At 42.6% G+C, this 21,461-nt stretch overlaps 1 protein-coding gene across 1 annotated transcript in view; it reads right to left on the bottom strand.

The window, feature by feature from the left end:
* Positions 1–21,461, bottom strand: part of LOC120057429 (neural cell adhesion molecule 1-like) — a 115,680-nt gene that overhangs the window by 69,632 nt on the left and 24,587 nt on the right. The window contains exons 3-7 of the mRNA XM_039006054.1: positions 9,005–9,079; positions 8,072–8,281; positions 7,477–7,620; positions 5,953–6,090; positions 5,455–5,572 (exon numbers count right to left, since the gene is read on the bottom strand). Coding sequence (XP_038861982.1) covers positions 5,455–5,572; positions 5,953–6,090; positions 7,477–7,620; positions 8,072–8,281; positions 9,005–9,079 — 685 coding nt within the window. The remainder of the gene's footprint in view (positions 1–5,454; positions 5,573–5,952; positions 6,091–7,476; positions 7,621–8,071; positions 8,282–9,004; positions 9,080–21,461) is intronic.

Raw genomic sequence — 21,461 nt, 5'->3', positions numbered from 1 at the left:
CTAATCGGTTGTTTGTGCCGGAGGGGTGTCGGTCCGATGTTATTCGGTGGGGGCATTGCTCCAACGTAGCGTGTCATCCAGGAGTCAGCCGCACTAGCTTTTTGGTTAAGCAACGCTTTTGGTGGCCACTGATGGCTCGTGACATTCACAGTTTTGTCTTGGCTTGCTCGGTTTGTGCCACTGGGAAGACTTCTAATCGACCTCCAGATGGGTTACTCCAACCGCTGTCGGTCCCTTCGAGACCCTGGTCCCACATCGCGCTAGATTTTGTTACCGCCCTCCCGCCCTCCCAGGGCAAGACGGTTGTTTTGACCGTGGTGGACCGGTTCTCGAAGGCGGCTCATTTTATTCCCTTGCCTAAATTACCATCTGCCAGGGAGACAGCGGTAACTGTCGTGGATCACGTCTTTCGCTTACATGGCCTGCCGATGGACGTAGTTTCTGACAGGGGGCCCCAATTTGTGTCCAAGTTTTGGCAAGAGTTTTGTAGGTTACTGGGAGCGAGTGTCAGTCTGTCTTCAGGGTTTCATCCCCAGAGCAACGGTCAAACGGAGAGGGCCAACCAAGATTTGGAGAGAGTGTTGCGATGTTTGGTTTCTAAGAATCCCTCTTCCTGGAGTCAACAACTCTCTATGGTTGAGTACGCTCACAATTCGTTGCCAGTGGCAGCCACGGGTCTCTCTCCGTTTGAGTGTAGTTTAGGTTACCAGCCACCTATCTTTCCCAGTACGGAGTCCGAGGTCACTGTTCCCTCCGCTCACGCTTTCATCCAGAGGTGCCGTCACACATGGAGCAGAGCCCGTGAGACTCTTCTCCGGGTGGGGGCGCGCACCAAGGCTAAGGCCGATCGCCGCCGGTCGAAGCCTCCGGTATACGTCGTTGGCCAAGGAGTGTGGCTTTCTACTAAGAACATTCCACTCCGATCCGTTTCGAACAAGCTTGCCCCCAAATTTATCGGCCCGTTCAAAGTCACCAGGATCATTAGTCCGGTGGCGGTCCGGCTCAAGCTTCCTCCGGCGTATAGGAGAATTCATCCTACCTTTCATGTGTCTAAAATAAAACCTGTGTTTCAGGCACGCATTAACCCGCCGGTCCCGGTTCCCCCGCCGCCACGACTTGTTGATGGGGAACCCACCTTTTCTGTCAATCGTATTTTGGACTCTAGAAGGAGGGGACGCGGAATCCAGTACCTGGTGGACTGGGAGGGTTACGGTCCGGAGGAGAGAAGTTGGGTACCTGCTAGGGACATTCTGGATCACTCCCTTATCGATGATTTCAATCGACAGGTAAATTCGCCTGGGAACGCCAAGAGGCGTTCCTAGGGGGGGGGGTATTGTCACGGTTCATGAATCCACTGCCTCCCTCTCTCCCTCTCTCTTTCTCTTTCTCTTTTTCTCTCTCTCTCTCTCTCTCTCTCTCTCTCTCTCCCGTGTTTGTGTGGGCGTGGTTCCCAATCTCGGCCTGATTGTCTGCGCCAGCTGGAATCACTTATCTTCCCTTTATATGTTCGGTAACCAGTGTTTCTTGTTGTCAGATCATTGTTACTTCCCTGAGGTTGTGTCGTGTGTCTGGGCTCTTTCTCTCGACGCCCTTGTGTGGATTATCTTCTGTGCTCCTTCCTACCCATCCGGACACATTCCCCTGGATTTCTCAGCACGCTATCATCGGTATATGCGCCCTAGTCCCTGGGTCGGATTCCGTCTGAGTACAGTCTGTCTGTCCTGTTGCTGTTGTAAACTGTATTCATTAAACCATCGTTGCTTGCATCTTGCATCCGCCTCTGTATTGTCACACAAAGGGCACAACGACGTCTCCCTACTGTGCCCTTTTTGCCCTGAGGCACATTCATGCCTGCAGAGATGAATCTGGGCAGGTGAACACCACTGGTTGGAGCAGAAGGGACAGAGGTAGAGGGGACAGAAGGTGCTGCAGTGGACTTGCTGTAGCTAGCAAGCTCCTGGATGAGCAGCTCCCTGAAGGCTAGCTGTGAGATGGGGGGCTGTCCACAGCTCTTGGCCATTTCCTTCTGGAGGATGAAGGCATTCACCACAGCAATGTCAATGAAATGATAGAAACATGTCTTGTACCATTTCATGGTCTTGTGGACAACATTGTAGTATCCTATCAGTGCGTCTGACAGGTCCACACCTCCCATGCCCTTGTTGTAGTCCTTTACAGCAGCTGGAATGGGGACATCTTTTGTGGTCCATGCCCCGCTACCGTCCTTTACACGCCTGACGACGTGATCGCCACTGAAGGACTTGTGGATAGTTGTGCACATGACCACCTCTCTGGTATCCATCCACTTCACAAACAGCATGCCATCTTCACGGATCCATCGCATGGTACCCTGCTCAGCCCGCTTAGGCATGTCGTTCACCTTTGTTTTTGGAAAGCCCACTCTGTTGGTCCGAATGGTGCCACAAGCCCACACATCCCGCTTCCTCAGCTCTGTAAACAGGGTAGGGCTTGTGTAGAAGTTGTCCACAAACAGTTTGTAGCCCTTCCCCAGCAGTTGAAAATCCAATAACTCCATAACGGAATCATAACTCAGTCCATTACCAGTAGCAAAACTGTTTTCCCCTCATAAACAAAAAAATTGCAAGTGTAGGCACACACAGAATCAGCCAAAACAAACAGTTTGTAACTCCATTTGGTTGGTTTGTTACGCATGTATTGTTTGAGGCTGATTCTGGCCTTTGAGGCTACCATCCTCTCATCGATGGACAGGTTATGGGCAGGCTGAAAATATGTCTTGCAGGCCTCAACGATGTTGGGGTAGAGAGGTTTGATTTTGCAGAGCCTATCAAACCTTGGTGTGCCTCTCTTCTTGTCATTCTCCCCATCAACTTCTGGGTCACTGATGTGCAGCGCCTTGTGAGATAGTCAGAAACCTTTTACAAGACACGACAGTCATGGGGAAAGGCAGTTGATAGAGAGCTGACGTTTTCCAGTAGTCCCTTAGAGTTTTCAACTTCACCAGCCCCATGTAAATGACCATTGAAAGGTAGCAGAAAAGGTCTGACATGGAAATGGGCTTCCATGCCTCTTTCGTTCCTGCCTGCTTCTTAGCCCCGTACTTATTGGTGTTCGACACCAGGGAATCAACAACTGACAAGGTGAAAAACAGTTGAAAAAGTTGAAGGGGGCTGTACTTTGCAGTCATGTCTAGTTGAGGTCCTGGCTGCCTTTTGGGTCTAAAAACTGGTGGATTTGGTTCCACATCATCTTCTAACACAGAGTGCCAACAACCCTCTGGTCCTCTGTCTGCAGGTTTCTCTCTTCCCCACCTCCGCTTCTTTGTCACTGACTTCACACCTCTAGATGGCCGGGTAGGTGTGGAGCCGGAGACAGCAGGGGTCCGGCTAGATGAACCAGCTTCAGAGGGAGATGGACACCTAGACATTGGCGGCTCATAATCAGAATCACTGCCACTGTGAAAGATTAAAAAAATCAGTAACAATACTTTCACGTATGAGTCCTGTATCAACACGTAAATAAACAGATATGTATTATATAGAGTACAGGGAACATAATCACTATGGTGAAGTGCTGTTCCATTCCATGTTTATGTAAAATAAATGTAAAAAATATATACACACACACACACACACACACACACACACACACACACACACACACACACACACACACACACACACACACACACACACACACACACACACACACACACACACACAGACACACACACTATAGCCAATGCGTACTTTACACATTTTATTACACATTTCATTACTGATGATATAATGCAAATAAAATAATATTATTAATTTCAAACAACAACATTAGCATTAGAACTTACCAGTCAAGCATGGCATCCTCTCCGTGCAGAAACATGTCTTCCGCCTGGGAGTCAAAACTAGCTTCGCTGAAAGATTCATCTTCCTGAAGCAACTTGGTCTCGCTTTCTCTATCAATTTCCTCTATAATTTTGGTTAAATCTGTATACCTAGACTTTGTTTTAGCTTTTCCTGATTTATTCGCCATAATTTAAATATATAAACTTGCTGAAAATGCTATTGACTATGTACTGCTATGCGTAACACTCGTGGCTCCGTCAAGTAGGATTTGCAATGGCGAATGAACCTCTTTTACGCCAGAGTTTACGACAAAGGCTGGTCTTAAAATGTATAACCATTACATATTGCCATTTACCTCAGCTCATTGGCTATCTTCCAAGCTAGATTTCAAGATGATCAGTGGTCATTGAGCCAAAATACAGTCAATCAACGATAGACCGGTCCTACCATTGGTGCGCAATGAGGTCATTGATTGGTGTCTTCAAATCGATTTATTTCGGTCAATACGTCCCGGGAAAAGAACCATCAAGTGTGGTTGTGTTAGCAACAACCAGAGGATTGCAATGAAATCAACCATGACTGGATAAACGTTTGTTTAGTGTGTGTAATTCCCAACGAACGTTTCGTGCAAAGTTCAATGAGTCGGAAATCACGACGCAAGCGGTTTACAAATGTTTTGTGTTAGGCTATAAAAATGGATTTTATCAAACAAAACAAACATTCACTGTGTAGTTAGGACACTTGGCATTGCCACCAGAGGAAGATCTTTAAAGGTAAGCGATTTATTTTATTGTTATTTCTGACTTTCGTGACGCTAATGCTTGGAAAATGCTAGTAATACTTGTGTGTGCGGGGCGCTGTCCTCAGAAAATCGCATGGTTTGCTTTCGCAGTAAAGCCTTTTTGAAATCTGACACAGTGGCTGGATTAATAAGAAGTTCATATTTTAAATACATATATTTACAAGAATGTTTAATATAACGAATGGTGTATTTAGAATTTTAGCGCCCTGCAATTTCACCGGATGTTGGCCTGGTGGGACGTTAGCGTCTCACCTACCCTAGAGAGGTTAATACATGAATCACTGGTCACTTTAATAATGCCACTTTAATAATGTTTACATATCTTGCATTACTCATCCCATATGTATATACTGTATTTTATACCATCTATTGCATCTTGCCTATGCCACTCTGTCATTGCTCATCCATATATTTATATGCATATATTCTTATTCCATTCCTTTACTTAGACTTGTGTGTATTAGGTAGTTCTTGTGGAATTGTTAGATTACATGTTAGATATTACCTGTTAGATACTGCTGCACTGTCGGAACTAGAAGCATAAGCATTTCTCTACACTCGCAATAACATTTGCTAACCATGTGTATGTGACCAATACAAATGTATTTGATTTGATATAGCCTCGCTACTGTAATTTTACTGCTGCTCTTTAATTATTTGTTATTTGTTACTTATCTATTTTTCACTTAACACTTATTTTTCTTGAAACCGCACTATTGGTTAAGGGCTTGTAAGAAAGCATTGCACTGTAAGGTTTACTACACCTGTTGTATTCGGCACATGTGACAAATAACATTTGATTTGAAAGACAAGATAGTCGGTGTGACTTACCGGGCCCAGGTGACTGTGGGTTCAGGGAACCCGTCAGCGTCACAGGCCAGCATCACAGACTGGTTGATGTCCGCCGTGGCATTCACCTCCGACTGCCTGGTGCGGATGCTAGGGAGCACTGAAACACAGACATACAGTAGATACAAGCATTATTCAAAGATACAGAGGTCATACGTGAGTAGGAAATTAATTATACTAATATGATACTAAGATAAGACAATGTAAGGTTGTTATATGCTTCAAACAAGTCTTAAAATGGTTTATAATCAGATCATGATGCACTATACTGGTTGGCTTTAAGTATGATAGGAGTAAATAAATGTTACTGTAAGCTTGTTACAGGATTGTTCTTTTTTTGATTCTGTAATGGTGTTCATAATAGCACAGTATTGGATCTATAACTACACTATATTCTAAGTGTGCTCAGATCCAAATCCCAGGGCGCGAGCATAGGCGGAGAAAGAGGGGGTAGGGTGAGTGGGAGGATGTGGTACTCACCGTTGACGATGACCTTGATGATCTTTAGGTCAATCTCTCCCCTGGCCATAACACGAGCCTCACAGGTGTACGCCCCTTCATCCGTTTTCTTGATGCCTCGGATCTGGAGGTGGTTGTTGCCCATGATCTTAAATCGAACTGTGAACAATCGCAAGAAAAGGAAAGAGAGAAGGCTCAATCATCATTAACAATAGGTGGTGCAGGTTTAACACAAGGCAACATGGGAAGGCACACATACAATGACACTCAGGAGGCGTGATCTGAGTTACAGTTGAATGCTGCATTTGCCCCCTCCCAGCATCAATATTACAATGTAAAAATAGTCATGAGTTATACATAGGTGTGGAGGGAAGATGATCTTTAGAACCACATGATACAGTCAATAACTCGCCACCAGAAAAACTAGTGACATTTGGACTCATCAAAAGAAAGCTTTACCATCCATCCACTGGAAAAAAAATAATTTACATACAGTATGTTCATTGTTTCAATGTTAATTTAGATAATTAAGTGCTGTACTATTCACCGTGAGATTTTGTTACATTGCTCAACAGAGCATTGCCATGGCATTGTGCCTCTTATTCTATATCCTTTATATCCATACTGTAGTAAATGTGGTGAAACATGGACCATGTAAACATACAGACGCTGAAAGCAACTACTACTACTTCTTGAATTGCGTTGTCAAAGCTCTACTATGTAAATATTCTATGAATCCTCTTTACTCTGTAAGTTCAAACATCTGGCAGCCAGCGTACAAATATTGTATGGCAACTGTGTTAATTCAACCCTCTTTTGAAGCGGTGCCAGATGTAGATCTGGTTTAGTGAATCTGTATTTGGGCAAAAGCTTTGAATTCATTAACCAGACTTTTTAAATAGCTCTCTCTGAGCTGTGAAACACATATTAGCATGAAAAAGACGTGTACTTTGAGCTATAAGCACATGCAGCTTTGATATGGAAAAAGTTAACTGGAGCAATGTGGAAAATTGTATTTACATAAGCAGTATGGGTTTCAGTCTGGGCTACAATTAGTGGTTTTCTAGTGAAAAACACATCCCTGTCCAGGGTCCAAGAAAACGCCACACACCAGAGCGCTGTGGTCACCCTGAGCCTTCCAGTGGTCGCCAGAGGGAGGGGTCCTCTAAGGTTAGAATAGTGCAGTACGGAGAAAAACAAAATCCTTCAGAATGCCTCTCTGACAGCATCCCACTCGACTTGACTAAATAATCTAAATATGAAGCCTTCAAATATCCTTTCACAACTGACAACCACCATTTCTCTTGATCAAGAAATATCCTGTTTCCTGTCCTCACTTCATCTATTATGTCGAAACACTCAAATTACCAAAAGGCAGGGAGGGCTGTGCTCTTAGGGAGAGAGCGAATGAGTGGGGGGTGAATAAAAAAGAGCTGGCAGATATAATGAAAGCAAACAAAAAAACAGGGGAAGTGGGGGGGTCTCCACGACTCTGGGTAGTAGGCAACCCACACATTGGCACATCGATTTGTGTACAAGCCTTACCGTCTTTTGTAACTTGGATCTTTGAGCCTTTGTGCTTCCAGATGATGCTGGCGGGAGGCGAGCTGACGACGTCACAGATGATGTCAGCGTCATCCCCTTCATTAAACTCCTGTGGGGAAGGGGCGTTCTTGAAGGTTATCTTTTCTGTAGGGGAGAAGAATAGAAGTCCACTGTCAACTGCATTTCCCAAACCAGTCAACAAACTTAATAGACCAACATGTTCTATGGTGAGTGCTCCCTTTGTTACCCAGTCTATGCATTTGTCATGGCATTCCACCTGTTCATGATGATGGATACAGTTAGTATAGTTGTATATTCTGTATACGTGGGTTCTCTAAATGGAGAGAAATAGTTACCATTACAATGATACTAGGGCGAAGATACAATCAACAATACTGCATGAAGGAGGACAATTGAAGAAAACAAATATGTACAAAATATGCAGACACTTAAATTACATTCTTCAAAATTACATTGTGCACGTCATAAATATGTACAGATAATATAGTAAGGGGTTTTCATTTGGTGGTAATCCACTAAATTACAATGAATAATATCAACACTTTTCAAGGACTGAGTTTGAGAGGGAACTTACGGAAGATTTTCACGTTGACAGTGCCTTGAGACTCCTTGTCTGCATTTTTGGCCACACACTTGTAGACACCAGCATTGTCCACATCAGCATTGTAGATAGTGAGGGTGGACGAGGACTCGTCGTTGCGGTTCACAATGATGTCCTGTCTGTTCGGTAAGAGCTTCTCGCCGTTCGGGGCATACCAATCAATGTCCTTTGCGTCTCCAACAACTGAGGAGGCAGGGTGGATGTGTGAGCAGAGTGCGAATGCACTGTTTATGTGTCTTCAGCAGTTAGTATGAATGATAACCAAACAGATAAATATGTGCTGCCTTGCGAGGTGATGCTGCATCTGAGGTATGCATTATAGCTTTTTTGGCCTAGGTTAACGGGTTTCTCTGCTTTATGAAGTCCATCTTTGTACCAATATGCACAAAAAGAGAACTCTTTTACATATTTGCTCAGATGATGTACTATCTGAAAAAAGACTGAAATTAAAACTCCGCCATTGATATTTTGAAAGAAGGGCAAAGCCAAGACATTTTCTGAAATATTTCACTCCCTCATTCATAATGGAATAAAGAAGTGTTGAAGCAAACAGTATTTTGCTGACATCTTACTGCAAAACAAGTACACAGCTATCTACAGTTATTTTCATCTAAAGGAAACATTGTTAAAGTGAAATGTTCTCATCTTTGCTATGACATATTGAGTCTCTATTTTCTCTTTGCTATTCAACAACAGGATGCTGGCCTGCAGGAGTCTGCCAGTAGTGGGGGGTAACTGACCACAGTTGCAGGTCAGCATCCCGGGAAACCCATGCTACTGCAGCCATGAGAACTGCTGTAGCACCTTCACTTTATTTAGAGTTATTTTCTATATCCAGCTGTCAAAATACTGTAGCTATTTGGGAGTTTGCAGTTATGGAGGCGATGGTATCTGTACCACACCTACCTTCGCAGAGGAAGAATTTGGACTCCCCCACGCTGATCTCTCCTTGCATCGGTGTGATCTCCACCTGCAGGGAAGCTAGAAGAGAAAAACACAGACAGAGCAGGTCTCAGAACAGTTCAAGTCAAACTCTGCATTTTTACATCGTTCCAATACACTTTACACACAGCAGGTCCTATAACAGGCGTGACCAAGGGGAGAGGAACAGGATGACACAGCGGAAAAGCACAGTGAGACAAGGCATGGCACACTTTAATGCATCAACAGCTTGACTGAACATCTGCTGCTGATCAACCTAAGATGAGCCGTTTCCCACCCTTCACTTTTCAATATGATGCTGCATCTATGCCGTTAATTGGATTCAGTCAACAAAGAAGTATTTTATTATTTGCAGCCTCATTTTAGGAAAAAGCAGTCACACAAAAAAAACGGCGCAGACGTAGTTGAAGAGTATGCTAAGTCAACAAATGAAAACACTTCTCACTCAACATTCCTACATCGTAGCCGTATAGGCCACAGTAGCATGTATTTAGATAACAATGTGTTAATTGTTGGCGCTCTGGCAAGGTCCCAGCATTGCTAATGCAGTAGGCAGCTCCCATCTGCTTTAGTGGGATTGTTAGTGAGTTTGGGATGATGGTAGGGGTGTGCGGGTAACATAATGAAATGTGGTGGAACAACACGTAGCCATGGCAACCACAAGTCCTGTCAAATCCACTTATTGAAAAACCTCTGTGTTGGATAGGCAGATTCTCTGACAAAATATGACAATTAGGCCCTGGCACTATCTTAAAGGACCATTAATTATATGCCTCTCAAACTTATTTTAGACTTGCAATTACCCAGGCGTCCTGCGAGTCGATAAGATTTTATAATGGCACCTGACCGAGCTATCCCTGTGTTCTCACAATTTTTTTGTCTGACACAGAGTGTCCGCTCAGGAAGTGTAATGCCGTAAATCAAAGCATATTAGCTTCCTAAGATACTGCCGAATACATTTAATATTTCTGCATCAACTAAAGTGGGTGACAGAGATGAGATTTAGAATGTACCGGAGAGAAGCAGCTGGTGTTTGTTCTCTTCAGTTCTGCTGGATAAATTAAAGAGGAATCAACTTCCAACTTGGTGAGAGACAGGAGAGACATACTCCAAAGTTCGGGACAGCATACCTTAAAGATTTACATCTTCTTAACCCAAGGTGTGCCTAGACAACGGCAGAGGAATCTTTCTTAAAAATTCTCCGATGTGGCCTATTTTAAAACGTTTCTCTTACCAAATCAGGTCTGGTACTCTCTCTGCCATGATCTGTGCCTCAAGAGCAGGGGTGAAAGTAGGCATGTCCGGTCCGGTACGGCATCCTGGCAAAATAAATAGTGGGAGCACACCATAACGTGGATACACCATACCCAACATTAGTGGGACTATCATTTGTTTTTCAACAGGACAATGACACAACACACCTCCAGGCTGTGTGGGGCTATTTGACCAAGAAGGAGAATGATGGAGCGCTGCATCAGATGACCTGGCCTCCACATCACCCAACCTCAACCCAATTGAGATGGTTTGGGATGAGTTGGACCGCAGAGTGAAGGAAAAGCAGCCAACAAGTGCTCAGCATATGTGGGAACTCCTTCAAGACTGTTGGAAAAACATTCCAGGTGAAGCTGGTTGAGAGAATGCCAAGAGTGTGCAAAGCTGTTATCAAGGCAAAGGGTGGCTACTTTGAAGAACCTAAAATATAAAATATATTTTGATATGTTTAACACTTTTTTGGTTACTACATGATTCCATATGTGTTTTTATATAGTTTTGATGTCTTCACAATTATTCTATAATGTAGAAAATAGTAAAACATAAAGAAAAACCCTTGAATGAGTAGGTGTGTTCAAACTTTTGACTGGTACTGTATGTATACATACACATACAGTGGGGAGAACAAGTATTGGATACACTGCCGATTTTGCAGGTTTTCCTACTTACAAAGCATGTAGAGGTCTGTAATTTTTATCATAGGTACACTTCAACTGTGAGAGACGGAATCTAAAAAATCCAGAAAATCACATTGTATGATTTTTAAGTAATTAATTTGCATTTTATTGCATGACATAAGTATTTGATCACCTACCAACCAGTAAGAATTCCGGCCTGTTAGTTTTTCTTTAAGAAGCCCTCCTGTTCTCCACTCATTACCTGTATTAACTGCACCTGTTTGAACTCGTTACCTGTATAAAAGACACCTGTCCACACACTCAATCAAACAGACTCCAACCTCTCCACAATGGCCAAGACCAGAGAGCTGTGTAAGGAGATCAGGGATAAAATTGTAGACCTGCACAAGGCTGGGATGGGCTACAGGACAATAGGCAAGCAGCTTGGTGAGAAGGCAACAACTGTTGGCGCAATTATTAGAAAATGGAAGAAGTTGAAGATGACGGTCAATCACCATCGGTCTGGGGCTCCATGCAAGATCTCACCTCGTGGGGCATCAATGATCATGAGGAAGGTGAGGGATCAGCCCAGAACTACACGGCAGGACCTGGTCAATGACCTGAAGAGAGCTGGGACCACAGTCTCAAAGAAAACCATTAGTAACACACTACGCCGTCATGGATTAAAATCCTGCAGCGCACGCAAGGTCCCCCTGCTCAAGCCAGCGCATGTCCAGGCCCCTCTGAAGTTTGCCAATGACCATCTGGATGATCCAGAGGAGGAATGGGAGAATGTCATGTGGTCTGATGAGACAAAAATTGAGCTTTTTGGTCTAAACTCCACTCGCCGTGTTTGGAGGAAGAAGAAGGATGAGTACAACCCCAAGAACACCATCCCAACCTTGAAGCATGGAGGTGGAAACATCATTCTTTGGGGATGCTTTTCTGCAAAGGGGACAGGACGACTGCACCGTATTGAGGGGAGGATGGATGGGGCCATGTATCGCGAGATCTTGGCCAACAACCTCCTTCCCTCAGTAAGAGCATTGAAGATGGGTCGTGGCTGGGTCTTCCAGCATGACAACGACCCGAAACACACAGCCAGGGCAACTAAGGAGTGGCTCCGTAAGAAGCATCTCAAGGTCCTGGAGTGGCCTAGCCAGTCTCCAGACCTGAACCCAATAGAAAATCTTTGGAGGGAGCTGAAAGTCCGTATTGCCCAGCGACAGCCCCGAAACCTGAAGGATCTGGAGAAGGTCTGTATGGAGGAGTGGGCCAAAATCCCTGCTGCAGTGTGTGCAAACCTGGTCAAGAACTACAGGAAACGTATGATCTCTGTAATTGCAAACAAAGGTTTCTGTACCAAATATTAAGTTCTGCTTTTCTGATGTATCAAATACTTATGTCATGCAATAAAATGCAAATTAATTACTTAAAAATCATACAATGTGATTTTCTGGATTTTTGTTTTAGATTCCGTCTCCCATAGTTGAAGTGTACCTATGATAAAAAATTACAGACCTCTACATGCTTTGTAAGTAGGAAAACCTGCAAAATCGGCAGTGTATCAAATACTTGTTCTCCCCACTGTACATGTCTCTTTTAAATATATTTCCCTTTATTATTTTCCCCTAACCCTACCACCCCTCCCCTAATTGGAGTAAACTAATGGATAACAACACTTAGGCTTCTACTTCCAGCTGATACATACTATATCAATTTTATGGACACAATGTATTTTACAATAGATATCTTTCGTTTGTTTATAATTGAATCCTTCAGCTCCACTCAACCCCTCCCATATACTTTTTATTAATCACAATATTATTTCATACATTTTGGTCTGTAATGCAGGGTCAACTGACAAGTTCCTTACTTTTCCTCCCTTCCACTTGCCTCTTCCATTTTTGTGGTAATGCTTCAATTAGTTGGTTGTAATTTTGGGTAGAGCTGACATTTCGATATATTTTTTGTATATGTTTTAGTATCAATTAGTATATTTGAGTTTAACCACAATATTTTTTGTATTATTTGTCCTGTCTTTTCTGGTGGATTAAACTGAAATTGAAACAAACTTTCCATGGCTTGTTTTAAAATTAGCGATATATTGGAGATGATTTCATTTTCAAATAACCAAAAGTTAGAGGTTTTAGTCTGAATAAATGGAAAAAGGCCATTCTTGAACACGGGGTGGGACATTCTTACTAATCTATTAGAGAACCAGTTCGGATTTAAATATAACTTTTGTATAACTGATGCCTTTAGATAGAGGTCTAATGCTTTAATATTTAATCATTTCTGCCCTTTGAATTCCCATTCATTATATAAATAGGCCCGTTTAATTTTGTCTGTCTTGACGTTCCAAATAAAATTGAATATCTTTTGCTCATATAATTAAAGAAACTGGTTGCTAGGTGTAGGCAAGACCATTAACAAATAGGTAAACTGGGATATGACTAAAGAGTTTATTTTATTTTTTATTTTATTGAACATCCGAAACATACAATATACTTGCAGTGAAGCCGCTCAACAACTACATCATACCAGTCATCCAACAGACTCCCATTCAGAGCGACACACAGAAACATCCAGGGTCAATGCCCTGCTCAAGGGCACGTTGACAGATCTCCCACCAGGCCAAAAAACATGAACCCGAACCCTCCAATATCCCCCCCACAGTCCCCCCCAATAGCTGTCCCTCAACCATTTGAGACCCCTCCCACAGCCCCCCCCCCCCCAAGAAGAAAAATGTAAAATACAATTAATTCCATTCCCCACCCCCAAGAACCCCCCAATGCACCAACAACCAAGAGAATTAACTAAAGAGAAAAAAGAGAAAGACAGAAAACAGCAAACAACAATGCAAAAATAATACATTTAAAACAAAGGACATCAAGGACAACTAAAATCAAACAGCAATGCCAACTGTATATGTTTGTGTGCATGTCTGGCACTATTACATGTATGTGTGTGTTCTTGTATGTGTTTATTTGAATGAGAGTGTGTGTATATGCATGTGTACAAACACCTGCACGGGCATCAGCCTTAGGCAAACTGGCATTAGTTGTAAAAACACTGCCCCTCAGTGTCATTCAAACATACTTTTTATTATGTTTTATTTTTACTTTTATTTTTTTACTTTTATCTTTGACCATCATTCTATCTCCTGCACAGCAACTCCACTCCCACTTGCCTTCAATTCCACATCCCAACCCTCAGCTTCCCTTAGCCCATCCCATCTATCTCTGCTGGCCACCCACTTTGGGTTTCTACGCAACACATATCTTTCAACTATGCTGTGATGTTTAACGTACAATTTCAATCTATCTAATCGAATAGAATCCACAGAATGCGAGTTGAAGATAAATACTTTTACTAAGAGTATTAGTCATTGACTGACCCTGTCTCTCCAGATCTCCTAACAGTACTATTTCTAGGGTCAATTTTAGATCAATGCTATGCATTTTCAGCCATTCCTGAACCTGAGACCCGAAACAGGCTACCTGAGGGCAATACCAAAATAAATGGTCTATTGATTCTGTATCCTCACAACAAAATCTACAGAGCTTCGATGATTTTATGCCCAAAATATTCAATATTTTGTTGGTGGCAAGAATTCTATATAATAATTTTAGCTGAAAAGCACGAAGTCTTGAATCTTGCATTGTTTTATATATCAACTCATACATGTACCATGGCTGTACCATGGAATCGGTTCATCAAAAATCTCTTCCCAACTATTTTGCAATATGTATGGCACAGTTATCAACATACTGGTCCTCAAATGAAACTGGTATACTTTCCTATTTATTCTATTTTTATTCCACCGCCAGTTTTGATCCTTTATATTGGGCAGACAGACCAGTTCCCTACCTCCTCTTGCCACCTGCCTCCTACATTTTAGGGGTATTGCTGTAATCAATTGGTTGTACTCTTCGATTGAGCAGACCTTCCCGTACAATTGTGATAACTCCATGAAGGACATAACTCTACCATTCCAATTTCCAATATAATTTAAGAACAAAATACCCATTTCAAACATCTTTCCCATAAATACAGGTATTTTATCACCAGCACATTTGAGTTCAGCCATATTATTTGTTCAGCCATCTTTTCAGGGGGATGAAATTGTTGCCAGCTCTGCAATGCTTGTCTGAAAAAGAGAGATACTTTGAAAAAAGTCATTTTTGAAATTATAATTTTCAATTAACCGAAAATGAGACATGGCAATCTGCACAAAGGCAAAAAGGCCATTTTTAAACAATGGATGAGCTTTTCTTTGTAATCTACTTGAGAACCATTTAGGGTTCAAATAAAACTTTTGAATGAGTGAAGCTTTTAGAGAGAGGTTTGGTGCTTTTATATTTAATAATCTTAACCCACCCAATTCATATTCATTATATAGATAGGCACGTTTTATTTTGTCTGGTTTAAAAGTGATAAAGTGAAATATTTTTGCTCATATGATTTCAAAAACGACTCATCAGGAGTAGGCAGCACCATACGTAAGTGAGTAAACTGAGATATGACTCAGGAATTAATCAGGGCAATTTTTCCATAAATAGACAGGTATTTACCTCTCCATGGTTGCAGGGTCTTGTCTATATTTAAGTTTTAAGTTTTATATTGAAATTCATTGTGGAGCGCTTATTTATATATTTTGTGATATGAATACCAAGTATGTCTACTTCACCATCAGCCCATTTTATAGGTAAACTGCAGGGTAATGTAAAAGTTGTATTTTTTAAAGATCCAATATGTAATATTGTACACTTATCATAATTAAGTTTTAGTCCAGAGAGTACAGAAAAGTTATCTAGATCTTCAATGACATATTGCAGGGATCTAGCTTGCGGACTTAATATAAAACTTGAGTCATCGGCATACATGGACACCTTTGTTTTTAAGCCTTGGATTTCTAATCCTCTAATGTTGTTATTGGATCTGATTTTAATAGTTAGCATTTCGATGGCCATAACGAATATATATAGTGACAGCGGACACCCTTGTTAACTCCTCTTGACAATTCAAAACTCTCTGAGAAGTAGCCGTTATTTACTATTTTATACCTGGGGTTGCTATACATTATTTTTAACCATTTTATAAGAGAATGACCAAAATTTCAAAAAATCTTGGCATAACTAAAGTTAATCAGGGTGATTTTTTCCATAAATAGACAGGTACTTTCCTTTCCATGGTAGTAAAATATTATATATTTTGCTAACTTTCTTTAAAAATGTATTGTAGTAAGATCATTTCTTTCTTGTATATTATGTAGCATTCAGGTAGTGTTCTACTGGCAACCGCCAAACCCAGATTTGTCCGTCGGACTGCCAGATTGTGAAGCGTGATTCATCACTCCAGAGAATGCATTTCCACTGCTCCAGAGTCCAATGACGGTGAGCTTCACACCACTCCAGCTGATGCTTGGCATTGCGCATTGTGATCTTAGGCTTGTGTGCGGCGGCTCGGCCATGGAAACCCATTCATGAAGCTCCCGACGAACAGTTCTTGTGCAGTTTGGAACTTGGTAGTGAGTGTTGCAACCGGAGACAGACCATTTTTACGCGCTGCATGCTTCAGCACTTGGCAGTCCCGTTCTGTGAGCTTCTGTGGCCTAACCGTTGTTGCTCCTCAATGTTTCCACTTCACAATAACAGCACTTATATTTGACCAAGGCAGCTCTAGCAGGGCATACAATTTGATGAAATGACTCGTTGGAAAGGTGGCATTCTATCACATTGCCACGTTGAGTCACTGAGCTCTTCAGTAAGGCCATTCTACTGCCAATATTTGTTTATGGAGATTGCATTGCTGTGTGCTCGATTTTATACACCTGTCAGCAACGGGTGTGGCTGAAATAGTTGAATCCACTAATTTGAAGGGGTGTCCACAAACTTTTGTGTATATAGTGTAAGTATATCAGTCCTGTAAGATTTTAAAATTAGGCATAGCACATTGCACAAGCCCTACGCTTTTAAAATAGCTATATATGGGAATTTGCCAATGTTTAGAGCACCACCATTAGGTAAAAGGTCAAATTTTGGTGACATATTATTTTGTATATAGTGTAAATATATCCCGTCTGATTCCCAGTTTGTCCACTAGATAGCAGCAGGAGATCACATGACGTCTCTTGGCCACTTGAAACCAGTTGCGCCTGGTTTGGATAGTGAGTCACTGTGTCAAAATGACAAAGTGTATTTTCAAGACTGATATCTAAAAATGACCTTAGCAATCAGGGCTTTCAAGTTATGGAATTGGTTGTTTTGAAATAAGTAGATGAGGAAACTAAACTTATTTTCCCATTCACTTTTCCTATTGTAAACGATGAGCTAGATCAACGGCGCATGTGGAGGGAGAAGGAAATGCCTTGCTTTACAATGACCATCAGGATGTACTCTTTCCATGCATACTAAATATGACCATAGCGCATGATTTATGGCCTTTATAGTGGGGGAGGGGGGGTTCATATGACATTGCCAACAGTAAGATTTGAGATTGATTTCCAAAACGACAATGGCTGTAGCTTTCAAATCATAAGTCACTTTCTATTTTCTGACCCCCCAAAATTAGGGTGGGTACCCCCCAAACTTGCCGGAACCTGGACAGGGTCCAAAACAATCACTCAGAGTTTAACAGGTTATACCAACTGCCAACACGTACAAGCTAATGCTAAAGCTAACAACAAAAAGTCGACTGGTAGGGACCACACACCGGTGGTCGTCAGTGCTGTGCTTTTTAAACACTCCCTCACAGTATGGCAGACTTTCACAGCACTGTTAAACTTCAGCTAAAATATCAGGGGAGAACATACATTAAAGGAGATCCAGAGATCCAAAATCCAGAAACTTTCAAGTGATTCCATACATTGAAACTAGTTCAGTTGAGTTGGCCCTCTCCCCCTCTCTCTCCCTGGAGTGCTGTACTGAAACAGCTGCAAAAACAGATGACATGACTTGAGATGTTGCTGGATGCAGGAAATTATGTAAAAACATTCCTTACCGCAGGATACTTTAACTGGTGACTATCCCGGTGGACAAAGAAAAAGAAGCACACTGTCGCTGCATGAATCTGATAGAATTATTGACAGGACAAGTAAACAATAGGCTCACATTTCAGCATGAATCGCCTTCATCAGAGCCGAAACGATCCATGCTACTTTTTCTTTAAGTAACCTGTTTTTTTGGGGATTTTCAAGTCCCTCAGTCGAGCAGCCGATTTCCCCTTTTTTGTTCAAGCTGTGCTAAAGCGTGATTGGGTATACCTTCTTTCCAATACAATTATGTAATTTGGGTGAACTATACCTTTAACAATGGGGGGGTCTTTAAAATAGTATCACCTACTAGCAGGAACAGCACCATCTAGTGGTCAGGATGGGACATAAACCCAACAACTTCAATGGCAAATTTCTCTAAAAAGGGTGAAAAAACATCACCAAATTCACTGAGAACACATTACATAGGATGAAGAAAAAATACTCATAGCCGCAGCTCCATACTAGTCGTCAAACAGAGAACTGATACTATATTTATATTGATTTCACCTTTATTTAACCAGGTAGGCAAGTTGTGAACAAGTTCTCATTTACAATTGCGACCTGGCCAAGATAAAGCAAAGCAGTTCGACACATACAACAACACAGAGTTACACATGGAGTAAAACAAACATACAGTCAATAATACAGTAGAACAAATAAGTCTATATACAATGTCAGCAAGTGAGGTGAGATAAGGGAAAGGCAAAAAAAGGCCATGGTGGCGAAGTAAATACAATATAGCAAGTAAAACATTGGAATGGTTGATTTGCAGTGGAAGAATGTGCAAAGTAGAGATAGAATTAATGGGGTGCAAAGGAGCAAAAGAAATACAGTAGGGAAAGAGGTAGTTGTTTGGGCTAAATTATAGATGGGCTATGTACAGGTGCAGTAATCTATGAGCTGCTCTGACAGCTGGTGCTTAAAGCTAGTGAGGGAGATAAGTGTTTCCAGTTTCAGAGATTTTTGTAGTTCGTTCCAGTCATTGGCAGCAGAGAACTGGAAGGAGGAGCGGCCAAAGGAAGAATTGGTTTTGGGGGTGACCAGAGAGATATACCTGCTGGAGCGCGTGCTACAGGTGGGTGCTGCTATGGTGAACAGCGAGCTGAGATAAGGGGGGACTTTACCTAGCAGGGTCATGCAGATGACCTGGAGCCAGTGGGTTTGGCGACGAGTATGAAGCGAGGGCCAGCCAACGAGAGTGTACAGGTCGCAGTGGTGGGTAGTATATGGGAATTTGGTGACAAAACGGATGGCACTGTGATAGACTGCATCCAATTTATTGAGTAGGGTATTGGAGGCTATTTTGTAAATGACATCACCGAAGTGATGGTCAGTTTTACAAGGGTATGTTTGGCAGCATGAGTGAAGGATGCTTTGTTGCGGAATAGGAACCCAATTCTAGATTTAACTTTGGATTGGAGATGTTTGATGTGAGTCTGGAAGGAGAGTTTACAGTCTAACCAGACACCTAGGTATTTGTAGTTGTCCACATATTCTAAGTCAGAGCCGTCCAGAGTAGTGATGTTGGACAGGCGGGCAGGTGCAGGCAGCGATCGGTTGAAGAGCATGCATTCAGTTTTACTTGTATTTAAGAGCAATTGGAGGCCATGGAAGGAGAGTCGTATAGCATTGAAGCTCGCCTGGAGGGTTGTTAACACAGTGTCCAAAGAAGGGCCAGAAGTATACAGAATGGTGTCGTCTGCGTAGAGGTGGATCAGAGACTCACCAGCAGCAAGAGCGACATCATTGATGTATACAGAGAAGAGAGTCGGTCCAAGAATTGAACCCTGTGGCACCCCCATAGAGACTGCCAGAGGCCCGTACAACAGACCCTCCGATTTGACACACTGAACTCTATCAGAGAAGTAGTTGGTGAACTAGGCGAGGCAATCATTTGAGAAAACAAGGCTGTTTAGTCTGCCAATAAGAATGTGGTGATTGACAGAGTCGAAAGCCTTGGCCAGGTCAATGAATACGGCTGCACAGTATTGTTTCTTATCGATGGCGGTTAAGATATCGTTTAGGACCTTGAGCATGGCTGAGGTGCACCCATGACCAGCTCTGAAACCAGATTGCATAGCGGAGAAGGTATGGTGGGATTCGAAATGGTCGGTAATCTGTTTGTTGACTTGGCTTTCGAAGACCTTAGAAAGGCAGGGTAGGATAGATATAGGTCTGTAGCAGTTTGGGTCAAGAATGTCCCCCCCTTTGAAGAGGGGGATGACCGCAGCTGCTTTCCAATCTTTGGGAATCTCAGAAAGAGAGGTTGAACAGGCTAGTAATAGGGGTGGCAACAATTTCAGCAGATAATTTTAGAAAGAAAGGGTCCAGATTATTTAGCCTGGCTGATTTGTAGGGGTCCAGATTTTGCAGCTCTTTCAGAACATCAGCTGACTGGATTTGGGAGAAGGAGAAATGGGGAAGGCTTGGGCGAGTAGCTGTGGGGGGTGCAGTGCTGTTGACCGGGGTAGGGGTAGCCAGGTGGAAAGCATGGCCAGCCGTAGAAAAATGCTTATTGAAATTCTCAATTATAGTGGATTTGTCGGTGGTGACAGTGTTTCCTATCTTCAGTGCAGTGGGCAGCTGGGAGGAGATGTTCTTATTCTCCATGGACTTTAGTGTCCCAGAACTTTTTGGGGTTTGTGTTGCAGGAAGCAAATTTCTGCTTGAAAAAGCTAGCCTTGGCTTTTCTAACTGCCTGTGTATATTGGTTTCTAGCTTCCCTGAAAAGTTGCATATCACGGGGGCTGTTCGATGCTAATGCAGAACACCATAGGATGTTTTTGTGTTGGTTAAGGGCAGTCAGGTCTGGAGAGAACCAAGGGCTATATCTGTTCCTGGTTCTAAATTTCTTGAATGGGGCATGCTTATTTAAGATGGTGAAGAAGGCATTTAAAAAAAAAAAACAGGCATCCTCTACTGACGGGATGAGATCAATATCCTTCCAGGATACCCCGCGCAGGTCGATTAGAAAGGCCTGCTCGCTGAAGTGTTTCAGGGAGCGTTTGACAGTGATGAGTGGAGGTCGTTTGACCGCTGACCCATTACGGATGCAGGCAATGAGGCAGTGATCGCTGAGATCTTGGTTGAAAACAGCAGAGGTGTATTTAGAGGGCAAGTTGGTTAGGATGATATCTATGAGGGTTCCCGTGTTAACGGCTTTGGGGTGGTACCTGGTAGGTTCATTGATAATTTGTGTGAGATTGAGGGCATCAAGCTTAGATTGTAGGATGGCTGGGGTGTTAAGCATGTTCCAGTTTAGGTCGCCTAGCAGCACGAGCTCTGAAGATAGATGGGGGGCAATCAGTTCACATATGGTGTCCAGAGCACAGCTGGGGGCAGAGGGTGGTCTATAGCAGGCGGCAACGGTGAGAGACTTGTTTTTAGAGAGGTGGATTTTTAAAAGTAGAAGTTCAAATTGTTTGGGAACAGACCTGGATAGTAGGACAGAACTCTGCAGGCTATCTTTGCAGTAGATTGCAACACCGCCCCC

This window comes from Salvelinus namaycush, chromosome 12, assembly GCF_016432855.1.
Source record: "Salvelinus namaycush isolate Seneca chromosome 12, SaNama_1.0, whole genome shotgun sequence".
Classification (NCBI taxonomy): Eukaryota; Metazoa; Chordata; class Actinopteri; order Salmoniformes; family Salmonidae; genus Salvelinus; species Salvelinus namaycush.
The sequence above is the reverse complement of the archived record's forward strand: the minus strand, read 5'-3'. Positions and strand labels throughout refer to the sequence as shown.